We start from the raw sequence: 15,758 nt of genomic DNA, 5'->3' as shown, positions 1-15,758 counted from the left end.
ACACAGCTGGAACCATGAGCCTGTAACCTGACCAATAAAAATCTTGTACCAAAAGCAAATAACACAATTTAAAACAGTATGTGATTCTCAGGCCAAAGCCACCACAGAATGTCAAGAAGTGACTGAGACTGTTCATGCAGTGAACGCTGGGCCTTTCATACAAAACTGAATTATGCTTTCTACCCAAAAAAACAAGCAAATTTTTTTGTTAACCTTCTTGACATCCTTGACAACCTCCAGTCATCCAGCCAGAATAAACACATGCTGGCATTACACTAGTTATAAACATCGCCCCACTACCAACCAACGCTTTTCCTTTCACGTTTTTAAAAACTAACACAGTGCTGCTGCTGCAAAGCATTACATTTTGTTTTGTCTTACTATTTTAATTTGCAAAAAGCAATTATGACAGCAAATAATGCATAGTTAGTATACACTATGGCTAGGAGTATTGGGCACTTGACCATGAGCTTGTTGGATATCCGATTTCAATAACAAATGGTATTAAAACAGTAACCTCTATGTGAGCTTTTAGGATAGAACAGCAGCCCCACAGGACTTTGAATTATGTCTGTGGGAATTTGTGCCAATTCAGTCACAAGAGCATTTGTACAGCTGGGCACTGATGTTGGTCAGGAAAACCTCAACTGATGTTCCAGTTCATTCCAAAGCTGTTCAGTAGGGCTGAGGTCAGCACTCTGTGCCGGCCACTGGAATTTCTTTTAACCGAGCTTTTCTTCATGTCTTTATAGACAATGCTTTGTGCACAGTGGCACAGTGGAACAGAAAAGGTGCAATTTCAGCAACTATGTCCCACTTCTGTTCGAAACTCGGCTCTGCCACCGGTCGGCTGGGGGCCATCTAGCAGGCACAATTGGCAGTGACTGCAGCAGATAATAATTGGCCACCGTGTCTGCTGGATGGGTTTCTTCTTATGTACAGTACAGTACTACTGTGTATTGTTGTTATTACAGGAATGTCTATTCTATAATTTAAGATTTAGGGGAAAATATACTATATATACGTATATAACAAAAAAGACATTAGAAAGGTTGGTGGTTTGGGAGGTCTGGCATGGATTATTTCTATTTACATTCTTTCTAATGGGGAAAAACTTACGAACATTTTGACTTAAGAACAGCCCTTCGGAACCAAATAAATTCATAAGTCAAGGGTCTACTGTACCACTGATAATTAAAAACATTACCCAACAGTGTCAGTCACAAAAGCAAAATGATAAATTTGACCAACACATAACTAATCCCTGATATTCTTGACACTAGTTGGAATTATACAGCACCAGCAGATAAAAGTTTTTAAAAAAAGAAACTCACCGAGACGTCAAATATCTCCTCGGATTCGTCCAGCATGCGCACGGTGATGGCTACACGCCGCCCGGAAGGAATGGCAGGTGGCTTCTGGCCCGGCTCCAGCGTGCTGATGCCCATCGAATCAGGGGCACACAAGCGCTGCCCTGCTGAAGGGGTTGGCTCCTGCTCCACCATAGTTCTCCTCACTTACTTTACTGATCTATACAAAGCAAACAATACACAACAGTATCACACACTGATCTGGACATACACAATATCACATGCATAATTAATCAACCACTCTCACACAATATTACCAAGGTTATAAACCAAGCAGTTACGACCTCTGCTGGCTGATCGATGTGCACCTGCAGGGTGACGGGGGATAACGGGGATCAGTGCGTGACTCTCTGTGCGCAATACGGATCCCTTATGAACCTGTCTCGTGCGGGTAAAAAACGATCAGCTACTGCACACATGTTGGAGGGGGTGTGTGTTAGTTACGGCCCTCTTCAGTCAGGTTATAACTGCTTGGTTTGATTCCCTTTTAAAGCCCTTACTCGATTTGATTATTGTATAACAGACCTCCACTCCCGACTGAAGAGGGCCGTAACTGTTACACGCCCCCTCCAACATGTGTGCAGTAGCTGACTGGTTTGGCCAGCCGTTAGCAGAGCTGAGATTCAAACTCTCAAGCTCGATATGTCAGCACTGGTGGGCATGCACAGCTAGCACATGAGAATGAGTAACCGTATCACTAAATAAATGACCTGAGCTAAAATAATTTAGTCTCACTTTACTTTATTTAGCCACTTGCTTGCCCACACACTTTTTTTAATGTGCAGCTACATACCACAGTATACTCAAGCATACAATGGTACGATTGGAAATGGTAATATAAGTGCTACATTCCATCCCAAGGGCACACTCAGATATCCCAACCTAGTAGCGGATTTTAGCCAGCAAGTCAGCAAGTGTAGAAGCGTGAAGTATTTGTTAAAGCTAATTAAATGATATAAACGTCAATGCAGGAATGTCAAAACTATTTGGGTTAGTTATAAAGTCTGACCAAGTCTCCCGGTATTAGAACGACTTCATTGGCTCCCAGTCAATAAGCGTCTTCAATATAAAATTTTAGTGCTCACTTTGAGGGCACTTCATGGTCTGGCCCCGTTGTATCTGGCTAATCTTCTACTCTGCTATGTCCCTTCTCGTAGGTTAAGGTTATTGGATGCTGGTCTCCTGGTTGCTCCAAGGTTGAGGTTGACCACCATAGGTGATAGATCATTTAGTGTTGCTGCCCCTACACTGTGGAACTCTCTTCCTCTCCCTCTTCTGTCGCTCTTTATCTCTCTCCGAGTTTAAATCTCTTCTAAAAATGTTCTTGTTTACCCAGCACTTTCACTCGTCTTCTTCTGTTTCTGTTTGTTCTTGTTTGTTTGATTATGAGTCCTATGTAAAGCGTCCTTGGGTACTGTGAAAGGCGCTATACAAGTTGAATTTATTATTGTCAAATTTGACTAAGTATCTACAAGTCTGATTTACATCATACACATCAGTGGTTCTACACTTTTTAAAGACAAGGACCCCTTTATATTCAAAACAAAACCTATAAACCCCCAGATTTATTTAATGAAAACAATTACTACTGGACTAGTATTCAGAAGGTGGCTGGTTCTAGCTCCACCAATTTAATTCCTAACTGCTTGGATAGTATCAGTTCCTAGCTTGAGTTAGGCACTAATGATGATTAACTGTCGACTATTGAATTAAACAAAACAAAAAGCCAAACAGTTCAAAACCTAATTATGGTGTCTTATGATATTATGATCATTTATTACAAGAAATTACATTGTTTTACAGGTAAACTCCATGACTGCCTGCATGGTGCAGGTCCACCTGACACACCAAGTACGCTACAGTAAATAAAGCACATTTTGTAAAGGTGGATAAGTAATCATAACTATCAGTAACAAGCTTCTTTTTATATGGATATTCTACAAAACAGGTCAACTCTACAGCTCAAGGTAAGGGTTCAGGATCTATGTTTTCCCTGAATAAAGCTAAAAGTGGGTGACTGTATGTATGACTAGCGGTGGAAGGTAAACAGATTTTCATTGTGTCCACTTCCCAAAATGCTGCACATGCTTTTGTTTCTGAATCAAGACGTGTGGGTAGATATTATGTTCTTTAATAGTCAAAACCACCACAGAGCAGGTATTATTTAGGTGGTGGATGATTCTCAGCACTGCAGTGACAATGACATGGTGGTGGTGTGTTAATGTGTGTTGTGCTGGTATGAGTGGATCAGACACAGCAGCGCTGCTTTAGTTTTTAAATACCGTGTCCACTCACTGTCCACTCTATTAGACACTCCTACCTGGTTGGTTCACCTTGTAGATGTAAAGTCAGAGACGATCGCTCATCTATTGCTGCTGTTTGAGTTGGTCATCATCTAGACCTTTATCAGTGGTCACAGGACGCTGCCCATGGGGCGCTGTTGGCTGGATGTTTTTGGTTGGTGGACTATTCTCAGTCCAGCAGGGACAGTGAGGTGTTTAAAAACGCCAGCAGCGCTGCTGTGTCTGATCCACTCGTGCCAGCACAACACACACTAACACACCACCACCATGTCAGTGTCACTGCAGTGCTGAGAATGACCCATCACCCAAATAATACCTGCTCTGTGGTGGTACTGAGAGAGTCCTGACCATTGAAGAATAGCATGAAAGGGGGCTATCAGTGGAGCTGATAAAATGGACAGTGAGTGTAGAAACAAGGAGGTGGTTTTAATGTTATGGCCGATCGGTGTAAATAATACCAAGGATAATACAGAATACAGTGGTTGTCTTTTGAACATTGTATCCCTTAGGAGACAGTATTAAATAAACCATTAAATAAACCACAAACTTATGTGTGCTCTCAAATAACAACCGACAGTTGTGTATCGCACACACACACACAAATCAAATAACATGTGACTGCTCTTCATAAGACCAATTTCTCAAATTGTATCACATATTTAAGTTACACACAAAATTAAACAAATCTCTTACCCCTCTTACCCTACCCTCTTACTATTCTGATGAAATTTAATACCCCTTGTAACCACATGACCTCAAACTTGGGTTTCCAGACAGGTAAGCTTTTGTGCATAAATGTAGGAGGGAGGGTTTAAACACACATGCCTCTGGAAAAGACTCTGCAAGCTTGTTGCTGAGAATGAAAGAGCTATCCTTCACCCTTTCCCTTGCCTCTTCAAATCTCAGTTTTGTTCCACTCTGTTCATCACACATTCCAGATCAGCGATGTCACGACAAAGCTGGGGGCATCAGAGCCAGAGGGGGTTGAGCCCTATTCACACCAAGTTCTGTACTCAAAATAGCCATTGTAAAAATTATTTCCATAAAAAAAATGCATTAATGCATCATTGCTTTCTTCATTTGTTGATATGGCAGGAACACCTCCTCTCCTCCCCACCCCCTCGATGGATCTGGTCCCCCGCAATCTATCAATTCATGGCTAGGGCCTTGCAAAACCAAATGAATGTAGGGAATCTCGACTACATGTTAGTGCAGTTAACCCAGGCTGTAATCACTATACATTGTGTTAGAAAGCCAGGACCCCGCCCTCCCCCATGCTCAATTTATGGCTACGGCCTTGATGTAGCTCCACAGTTTTGACAATACAGTACAGTTTGCCCTGTACCACACCACCACCGCTACTTTCTGATGGAACCTAACGTGGGCGGTTGATTGATTTACTACAGGTTACAGCTAGAAATGTGTGCGTTTATTATGGCCTGTTCTTATCACAAGCCCATACATTTAAGAAAACAATAATTATGCTGTTAACTGTGACACTCTCTCTGATCATATGGATACAGTAGTACATTTACCCATCAACAGCACAAATGTTTGCAAGTGGAAACACATATGCCTTCAAAGGCAACTACTAAAGCACGAGTGGCTTCTAAATGCCGGAAAGCTGTGACCCCAGTGCTGTCCCAGTCAGCTTTGAAGTTGTTTACAGAGAAAATTCCACATGAGCGAGTTCATACTGGAGATTGAACTAAAGTAGTCTATCCACATAACCACCAGGCTGGCCAAAACTCTCCGCTTCTGCCACTTACTGAATGTTAACTGGACATTATTCCTATCAACCAACAGGTTTGGGTGTGGTACAGCTGGCATTCAATCCAAACAACAATTCACCAAATGTATAAAGACAAGCATAAATAATTCAAGCAGAACATTTCCATTAGAGCTGAGAGCCATTACGTTATACTGTAGTATATGTTAAACATGTCAAAAACAAGTAACTAGATAGATAGATAGATAGATAGATAGATAGATAGATAGATAGATAGATAGATAGATAGATAGATAGATAGATAGATAGATAGATAGAAGTCCTGTTCAGTATTAAAGATACTGAGTATCCAATCTGTTTTAAGGAAGAACATCATTAACAGAAATCCAGCTGTAGCTCAGATCCAGCTGTAGCTGAGTGTTTTACCATGAAATAATGTATTTGTAGCATGGTTTTACTGTTATCAAACTCTGGAATCATCTCCATTTGTTTAAATTTGGTGAATTGCTCCAAGTACGGTTAATATATAAAATAAATTTACCCCATACTGCTATAATGATAATTTAAAGGTGAATAATAATAACTATATTCACTACAAATGTAAGCATTAAACTGCCAGGGTTTTACTTTGGTAACATGTCTTAAAATAATATGAATTATGTTCACTAAGATTAATATTATAATTTATTCATAATACTGTACTAACAAACTAGGTGCATTGTGGTAACTGTGTTTGTTTTAACATCTACCATAATACTGCTATGATTTTACTATGGTTAAAATGATGATTACTAATCTAACCACAATCCTACTTAATACTACCATGGTGCACTATGGAAGGATGGTATCTGCTGCTGGTACCCTCTTGCCCATGGCGTTATCATGGTGTTACATGATGATCACTGTGTTAATCGTGTCAACAGCACTAAAACTAAGCCAACCATTGTTTTATTTGGCACGAAGAAACCATTGATTTTTACCTGAATGAAGAATACGGGTTCAAAATCTGCATTTCAATCCACCTTGAAAAACAAGTCCAGACCTTGATGAACACTGATACTCCAGCTACCCGTGAAAACCAGGTTTCGTGTCATATAGCTGTGGTTTGACTACACCTCATGTCCGACTACATACTGAATGGATTGCGGTACTGAATGGGGACGTGGCTGCTGGACCAGTACCCGAAAGAGAAGCACTTCAGTATCAGTACATAAGAGCTCTCGGTACAAACGCAGTTATTCCTGCTCACATGCAAATACAGACAAAGCGGCTCCTGAAGAGCTCAGGTTAATCTCCCGTACACGAGTCCCACATCGCCGCCAGTCTGCAGGAAAACCATTAACACAAACAGACAACTTACCCTGGATCCAAAACCACGCCGTCCACGCAGCCTCGGTCTCCCCGGAACGAGCTCTAGATGAATCCGGACTTACTCCGGAGACGGTATCCGACCCACACCCAGAGTAAAACCGGACTTAGATAAGACTGTTTGTACAGAGGAGCGTGCTGGCGGTCGCCATGTCGGCCGGCTCCCCGCGGAGACAGCAGGAGCAACAGCAGCGCTAAGATTAAGCACAAGAGGATCCACCAGCGCCGCCGTTCCCAACAATACGAGCTCTCATCGGCTGAAACTGGAACTACATCCGCTTTAACCATCACGATTTACAGCGCCACCAAGCGGATACCTACTGTTAAATCAAACCTTTTCATTTTTCCATTCAGCGCTATTCAATGTTTTTCACTAGTTAATAAATAACAAGGCCAATATTCACAGTCTGACTCAGTGACTGAAACACTAATGTTACCCTGAGCTCATTCAATGCCAGTTGATTTAACCCTACATTTCCTGTGGTAGCCTAATACGCAAGGACGGATTAAGGATAGTCTGGGCCCCTGGGCATTTGTAGGTCCCTAGAAAGTCAAGGAGCCATGGTAAACGACTTCTATGGAAGTCAAGGGCCCCATAGCAGGGGCCCTCGTGATCAAGGGCCCTCTAATGGTATGCCCTGCTCTTCTCTAGGGCCTCCTGGTAGGGGCTCTCATAACCAGGGCCCTCTAAAAATATGCCCCCCTCTTTCCTAGGACCCCTAATAGCCAGAAGTCGGAGTCAGAGCAGTGCCACAACGCCTCATCCAATTTAATAAGGGGCCCAAAAGCATGGCTAGGGCCCCCAAGAGGCCCTGGGGTCAAAGTCCCTAATAGTCAGAGGATCCTTAAAATGGAGGGCCCTCGGAAATAAAAATATATTGTATCATAAATGTTGATAGGCATCGCAAAATGTTTTGGGCCAGGGCCCCCACGGGGCCCCCTGACCTCAAGGGCCCCTGGGCGCTGGCCCCACTGGCCCGGTCAGTAATCCAGCCATGCTAATACGTATAGCTTTGGGCTATCAACCGGAAGATTGGTGCTTCAAATCCAGGCTCTGCCATGCAGCCACTGTTGGGTCCTTGAGCAAGGCCCTTAACCCTGTCTGCTCCAGGGGCGCCGTACGATGGCTGACCCTGCGCTCTGACCCCAGCTTCCAAACAAGTACTGTACTGTACTGTACATCTGTGTACGTATATATGACAAATAAAGTATATCTTCTATATCTTCTAAATATTAATTTAGTGTCTGTTTCACTACTGCTTTATCCTATTTAGGGTCTCTGTGGGTACAATTCACTGAACAAAAGGTAGGAAACACCCTGAACAGGTTGCCAGTCCATCACAGGGCACACACACACACACACACACATTTACATTTTCGCCATTTAGCAGACACCTTTATCCAAAGCGACTTACAGTACTTTTACAGTATACAGTCTGAGCCATTGAGGGTTAAAAGTCTTGCTCAACGGCCCAACAGCGGCAACCTGGCAGTGGTGGGGCTCGAACTAGTGACCTTCTGATTACTAGTCCAGTACCTTAACTGCTAGGCTACAACTGCCGAAACACACTCAAACACCCATTCACTTATAGGGCAATGTTGTGTCTCCAATTAACCCGACTGCATGTCTTTGGACTGTAGGGGGAAACCGGAGCACCCAGAGGAAACCCACACAGACATGGGGAGAACATACAAACGACACACAGAAAGGACCTGGACTTCCCCATTTGGCAATCGAACCCAGGACCTTCTTGCTGTAAGGCAACAGCGCTACCCCACCAAGCCACTGTGCTTCCCCCGATTAAATATTCTCTCCTAAAAAGTCAAATGAGTGCAGATAGTTGTTTGTGATGCAGAACAAACTGGAGAATACGCAGTTTAATTGTTAAATGTTCATGCAGGTTTCCTTTCGGTACTTTATTTCCTTCTACCAGCTGGTGGAACTTACTGTCCTCTCCAGACTGACCCTTGGTGTGAGTAGGTGCATGAGTGATTATGCATATTTTAGGGTGTTTCTATTATATAGACTCCAGACCAAGGCAGTAATCACTATATATATTGTCACCTCTATTCAGAAATGCTCCCCCCCACCCCATATATAGTAATGTAAAAAGTATAAGCACATTCCCTCACTGGCTTTGCTTAAGATTAGGATTCGCCAGTTCACATCAGTTGTTAATATGGCAGGAATGTTTTAGAATGGTAGGGCCCCCCATTTTCCCTCACAGTACATTTGTTTCCCCACCCACTCCTCCAAATAAATACATAAAGCATGGATAAGACTTAACAGTTGTAACATAAAATGCACTTTATTACACTGCTGTATTTAGATAATGCTTCACTTTTATAAAGTCACATAATAAGCAGTACATAATGTGAGAACACATGATGGAGATTGGATTTCTTTAAAAAAAAAAATATTTTCTTTATGCATTTTCTCCCTTTTAAGCACGTCCAATTGCCCCATTGCATCATGCTTCCTCTCCACCAATGCCGATCTCTGCTCTGGTTGAGGAGAACGAAGCTAACCCACGCCCCCTCCAACACGTGGGCAGCATGCCGTATGCATCTTATCACCTGCACTTTGACGAGTGCAGTGCAGCCTAGCTGCGTGTACGGAGGGACACACCCTAAGAGCACTCTTTTCTCATCTCTGTGCAGGCGCCATCAATCAGCCAACAGAGGTCGTAATTGCACCAGTCATGAGAGAGAGACCCCATCCGGCTCAGTCCCGCCCATATGAACAACAGGCCAATCGTTGTTCATGTGGCCGCTCAGCCTCAGCCAGCAAGGCAGAGCTAAGATTCGATACGATGTATTCGAGATCCCAGCTCTGGTTCCAGCATGTGTTTTTACCGCTGTGCCACCTGAGCGGCCCGGATATTGAATTTCTAACACTTAAATATTTAAAATCATTAAACTTCATTTAATATTAAATAAAGATAACCCAAATAAACCCAAAATGCTTTTTAAATTATGACAATTATTAAAAGATGATACACAAATGGAAAACAAGCTCGGAACAATGATAAACCTTTCCAGGAGTGGCTGGTCTACCATAATTTAACCAAGAACACATGATAAAATTTAGGGGACAAAGTATATACATCGTTTAATCTTCTTAACATTTTTAATTTGACTTAGCTACTGACTTTAAATAAATACCAGTAGAAACCACTGAGATGCAGCAGCTGCACTTTCTACCACCCCACAGCACTTTCTACCACCCCACAGCAGAGGAGGCCAAAAATCCTGTGAGAATGAGGATTCAGATAAACAGCAAAAACAGTTGGACTCAGTGTGGTTTCAGTTACCATTTCCACCTAAAAAGTGAAATCATTTATAATATTAAAATTTGAGTTACACGTTTAGCAGATAGAATATCACCATATTAGCAAATTACTTTTAAATAAACAAGATGGCTGAAGAGTCTTTGGGAGTATTGTAGCTGGCAGTTCTACAGTGACATCTGGAAACAGGTTCGGGTTAGAATCAGTGTAATGGAAACTGGCACTGGAGAGCGTTCCTAGCAGAAAATCATTTCGGTTTGAGTGACAGTACAGAGGTTAGCACCTGAGCAGAGTTCACTGGAGTGTGGAAAAGGGATGATTGTAGACCCACTCCAGTCATCACCACCCACCATAAATCAAAATGAAATTGCCTTCCAAATGGATTGAAGGTACGCTGTGATATTAGAACAACAAAGATTTGCTGGGCTCCTAAAGTTACTCTCAAGCTGAGCGATGCAATGTTTCTGATTTTTTTTTAAATTGTAGATCACATATAAGGAGTAACAAGTACTAATAACTAGGAAAACTGAGAAACTGAGAAGAGTTAAAATAATCACACTTGATAGGGCGGAAAAATAAATAGGCTTTTTGCATACAGGAGCTCTTGTGATGCCATATAGATCTATTTCTACCTATAACATACAGTGAGTCTTTGAGAATGAACACATATAAAGTGCAAAAGACGGTGAACGAATGCTGACAAAATGATTCTGATTCAGTTATACGTAGATGTAGATCCCGCTGAAGCAGACCCAGTTGAGGAAGCTCCTACCACCTGTTCACCAGAAGTAAACCCACTACATCTACTAAAATCAGAAAATACCAAATATATACCTTCATCATGGATTCAGTGAATTGTCCATGAGTAAGAACACAAAACCTTTTGTTATCCTTGCGGGAAGTGTCAAGGGGCTTTTTTTTTTTAACACAAGGGTGCCTTAAGAAACATTGTTTTTAAATGGTTGGACTACTGGCAAACCTTATTCGACCCTTGCTCATAATTGACTGAGTCTGTTAATCAGGTTTTATCCTGATTAGGGTTGCGATGGGCCCAGCACCACCAAGACAAATACCTGAAAATAAACTTTACACTTACTCTTCTACTATCTCAGTCATCTAGGGTGGCTTATCTATTGTCTACAAGTTTCTGCAGTGCCCATAGGACACATTGGGAGAACATAAAATATTTTTACAGCCAGTAGCAGGAAGCAAGGTGCAGGTCTTCAAGTGCTGGGCAGCATCCACAGGACCCACTGTGCCATTGGCCGCTCAGCAATCGAGCTGTATGACGAACACTGTTCTATAAAACTGTGCTATTTATAGATCCTTTACATTTCCCCCACTACAAAGGCAATGTAATAGCTAGTATTTAAATGATTTTTGTGCTTCTTTATAAGCAAACTCGAGAAATGACAACTGTATTATGTTAAGATGATCAGAGTTTGCTCTAATGTGGATTTTTGTAAATGAGATGGTACAAACTGGCTCTGGTGCCTCCACACCACCCACTCATGTCTATGTTGGGCTGAACGATGAGGGATAAAAGACACAGCTCTGTTCTTCTCTTCATTCCTTTACCAGCCACCCACCTGCTCTCTCACATCCCTGAGAGGTAACACACACACACACACACACACACACACACACACACACACACACACACACACACACACACACACGGCTGTGGAAGCTGCAGTAAAGGTTACAAGACACTGTAGGCACACAAATGCTTACATGCACTCACACAACCTGAGTGTGTTATAGATTACCAGAGGATGCCTGATTGATGGTCATGCCCACATGCTCTGTTCAGCATTAAAGTTGGTACTCTTTGGAGAATAGCATGCATTATAAATGGGCAACACTCCAGCACTACATGTATGATCTAGTAGTACTGTACTGTCCCTCAAGTCATCAGAAGTCTATAATGCCTGTGTTCTTTACAAATCATTATCATGCTCATGCAGAAGCATCTCCATATGATACATGACTCATATTGCATATCCGCACCAGTGACGACAGAGAAAGTGGGCAGACAGACAAGGAGAGAGCACAAATAAACGGTAGCAGTTCCTGTTATGTTCAGTGGCACTGATAATTCAGACATTTAACTGAACACTGTAAAAATGTAGTGAGTTTTTGTTCTGAGCTTGTTGGATGTGGCCATTAATATAGAGTCGCTTCCCTTTAACCCATCTATTACAGTCTTTATACATTTGGAAATCCATTCCACAAGATTTTGCAGTGTGTGTGGAATTTTTGCCACAAAGCTAAAGTATATAATGTACACTGATCAGCCATAACATTAAAACCACCTCCTTATCATATAGAAGCACTTTGTAGTTCTACAAATACTGACTGTAGTCCATCTGTTTCTCTACATACTTTTTTAGCCTGCTTTCACCCTGTTCTTCAATGGTCAGGACCCCCACAGGACCACCACAGAGCAGGTATTATTTAGGTGGTGGATCATTCTCAGCACTGCAGTGACACTGACATAGTGGTGGTGTGTTAGTGTTCTCTGTGAGTCCCCATCACTGACAGGTGAAAAGATTCAGCCAGAGACTCTGAGGGTGTGTGTGATAGGTCTCAGGTTTTCTCAGTCAGCGAGGGTGTAGTATAAGCGACAAGGGAATTGCAACAAGGGAATAGCGTAGGATTAAAGAGGTACATCAAAAGTTAAATATAATAATACTGACATTATGAAAATTGAACATAGTAGTTATTAAGTATTGCACATGTAGAACAATTCACAGTGATTATACATAATGATAATTATAGGACATTGCGTTATTGCACATTTCGTTATTGCATGTTAAGATATAAGGATATTGCACATGTTATACCCATAGATGAAATATGTTAGGTATTTAGGTAGTGGTTTTAAAATGTCTTGCCCATGACCGGTGTTTGGTTGGCAAATACTGGACATGGCCAGGAAATTCCCTGTGCTCAATGCCTTGCTCTAATAACAGTAGGGGAATGATGAGTAAGGCCAATATGGAAAACAGGTTGAATAAAATCATTCATGAAGTTGTCTGGTGCAGTCTGCAAATAAAATAAAGCCATAACATATTCTTCAGTATTATTGAATACTGTGTGGTAAACCTGAGAACCGACTCCCACTGAGACGCTGAACAGAAAACCTCTGCTTTACTGTAAAACAAGTCTTTTGGAATAAATAAGTGATGTACACTATATTGCCAAAAGTATTCGCTCGTCTGCCTTCACACGCATATGAACTTGAGTAAAGTTCTCAATCCATAGGGTTTAATATGATGTTGGCCCACCCTTTGCAGCTATAACAGCTTCATCTCTTCTGGGAAGGCGTTCCACAAGGTTTAGGAGTGTGTTTATGGGAATTTTTGACCACTCTTCTAGAAGCGCATTTGTGAGGTTAGACACTGATGTTGGACGAGAAGGTCTGGCTCGCAGTCTCCGCTCTAATTCATTGCAAAGGTGTTTTATCGGTTGAGGTCAGGACTCTGTGCAGGCCAGTCAAGTTCTTCCACACCAAACTCGCTCATCCATGTCTTTATGGACCTTGCTTTGTGCACTGGTGCACAGTCATGTTGGAACAGGAAGGGGCCATCCCCAAACTGTTCCCATTAAGTTGGGAGCATGAAATTGTCCAAAATCTCTTGGTATGCTGAAGCATTAAGAGTTCCTTTTACTGGGGCCGAGTCCAACTCCTGAAAAACAACCCCACACCATAATCCCCCCTCCAACAAACTTTACACTCGGCACAATGCAGTCAGACAAGTACCGTTCTCCTGGCAACCGCCAAACCCAGACTTGTCCATCAGATTGCCAGACGGAGAAGCGTGATTCGTCACTCCAGAAAACACGTCTCCACTGCTCTAGAGTCCAGTGGCAGTGTGCCTTACACCACTGCATCCGATGCTTTGCGTGGCGCTTGGTGATGTAAGGCTTGGATGCAGGTGCTCGGCCATGGAAACCCATTCCATGAAGCTCTCTACGCACTGTTCTTGAGCTAATCTGAAGGCCACATGAAGTTTGGAGGTCTGTAGCGATTGACTCTGCAGAAAACAGTTTATCAAGAGCTACAGATTGAATACATTCACACATGAGTCTAAGATCACTATGTACATTGCCAAATATTTGCTAGAGTGGTGTAAATCACATTGCCACTGTACACCAAATTCTGTGACAGATCACACATCACCATTTGTCAGTCTGACAAATGAATATGGGGATAAATAGTACTGAGAGTAAAGTGTGGTAAAGGAATAATGGACAAGGGTGGATTGTAATGGTTTATGCTCAGTCAGTTTACTCCACTGAGGAAAGATTATTGTGCCTTAGCAATTAATCACACTCTGTTGAAAATATTGCTTTACATTTTGTGAATGCCTTTTCCTCTTTCAACATGACATTACCCTTGGGCACAAAGCCCTAAAAATGATTTGCAGATTTGGTGTGATACCACTTGGCCGACCTGTAAAACGCTTGACTTTAATTCCACTGAACACTGGAAAACCAATTGCAAGTAAGTTTATTACTGAACATGGTAGCAAATGGTAGCAAATCCCTGCAGTCAGGTTTCAAATGCAGTAATTTTGATAAGGATAAGGCTGAAACACCATTTAAAAACCAATAGTTTTAAATGCGTCCACAAAATTTTTGACGGCACAGTGCTTTAGTGGGTAGCACTGTCACCTCACAGTAAGAAGGTCCTGGGTTCGATCCCCAGGTGGGGTGGTCGGGGTATTTACTGTGTGGAGTTTGCATATTCCTCCGGGAGCTTCGGTTTCCTTCTACAGTCCAAAAACATGCAAGTGAGGTTAATAAGAGATACAAAATTGTCCTGTGTTTGACATTAAACTGATGAATCTTGTGTAATGAGTAACTACCGTTTTTGTCATGAATGTAACCAAAGTGTAAAACATGACGTTAAAATCCTAATAAATAAACAAACAACATTTTTGACATGTCATGTACCTCTTTCAAATTAGAATTTAGCTGAGCAATGTATGTGCTCGGCAGTATGATTTGACTGTCCTCTCACAGCAAGAAGGGTCTGGGTTTGATTCCTTTCTGTGTGGAGCTTGCATGTTCTCCCTGTGTCTGGGTGGCTTTCCACCAGCTGCTCTGTTTTCTTCCCACAGTCAAAATACATGCAGTAAGGTTAATTAGAGCTAGTAAAAACTGCCCTAATTGTGTTTGTGTGTGTCTGTCTGTCCTGTGATGGACTGCCAACATGTCTGGGCTGTTTCCTACATTTTGCCCAATAAATCGGACCTGTCGCAACAAAATGCAATGAACTGTACAGTACAGCTTTGCCATCTAATAATGCTTTAAAGTAAAGAATTTAAAGTGTATAAACCTTGTTAACACACATTCAAATACAAAAGTACAGCACGGACACGCACACCTACATAAACACACAGGTAACCCATGAGCCAGCTTATTAACAAAACATGAATTTAGACTCCAGACTGCGTGGTCTCCCGAGAACTTGCCAAGAATTTCCCATCTTCCCACACATTAGTCCACATCAGACTGCTGCTGCCGCTTTCTTATGTAAGACTTTCTTTGAAAGCAATTCTCTTAGTGCAGGAGACTGAGAACAGACAAACTCAATCTCATCATGTAACACTGAAAATGCACTATATGAACAAAAGTATTTGGACACCCCTTCTAATTTTTCATATTGGCTAACAACAATTGCCAGTAT

The 15,758-nt window shown here is 42.0% G+C and overlaps 1 protein-coding gene across 1 annotated transcript in view; it reads right to left on the bottom strand.

Moving 5' to 3' along the window:
- The window catches only part of LOC134323848 (FERM, ARHGEF and pleckstrin domain-containing protein 1), a 67,765-nt gene extending 60,799 nt beyond the window's left edge, over positions 1-6,966 (bottom strand). The window contains exons 1-2 of the mRNA XM_063005395.1: positions 6,763-6,966; positions 1,335-1,530 (exon numbers count right to left, since the gene is read on the bottom strand). Coding sequence (XP_062861465.1) covers positions 1,335-1,505 — 171 coding nt within the window. The 5' untranslated portion in view covers positions 1,506-1,530; positions 6,763-6,966. The remainder of the gene's footprint in view (positions 1-1,334; positions 1,531-6,762) is intronic.
- Between the last annotated feature and the right edge of the window lie 8,792 nt (positions 6,967-15,758).

Source organism: Trichomycterus rosablanca, chromosome 12, assembly GCF_030014385.1.
Source record: "Trichomycterus rosablanca isolate fTriRos1 chromosome 12, fTriRos1.hap1, whole genome shotgun sequence".
NCBI classification, from domain to species: domain Eukaryota; kingdom Metazoa; phylum Chordata; class Actinopteri; order Siluriformes; family Trichomycteridae; genus Trichomycterus; species Trichomycterus rosablanca.
The sequence above is the reverse complement of the archived record's forward strand: the minus strand, read 5'-3'. Positions and strand labels throughout refer to the sequence as shown.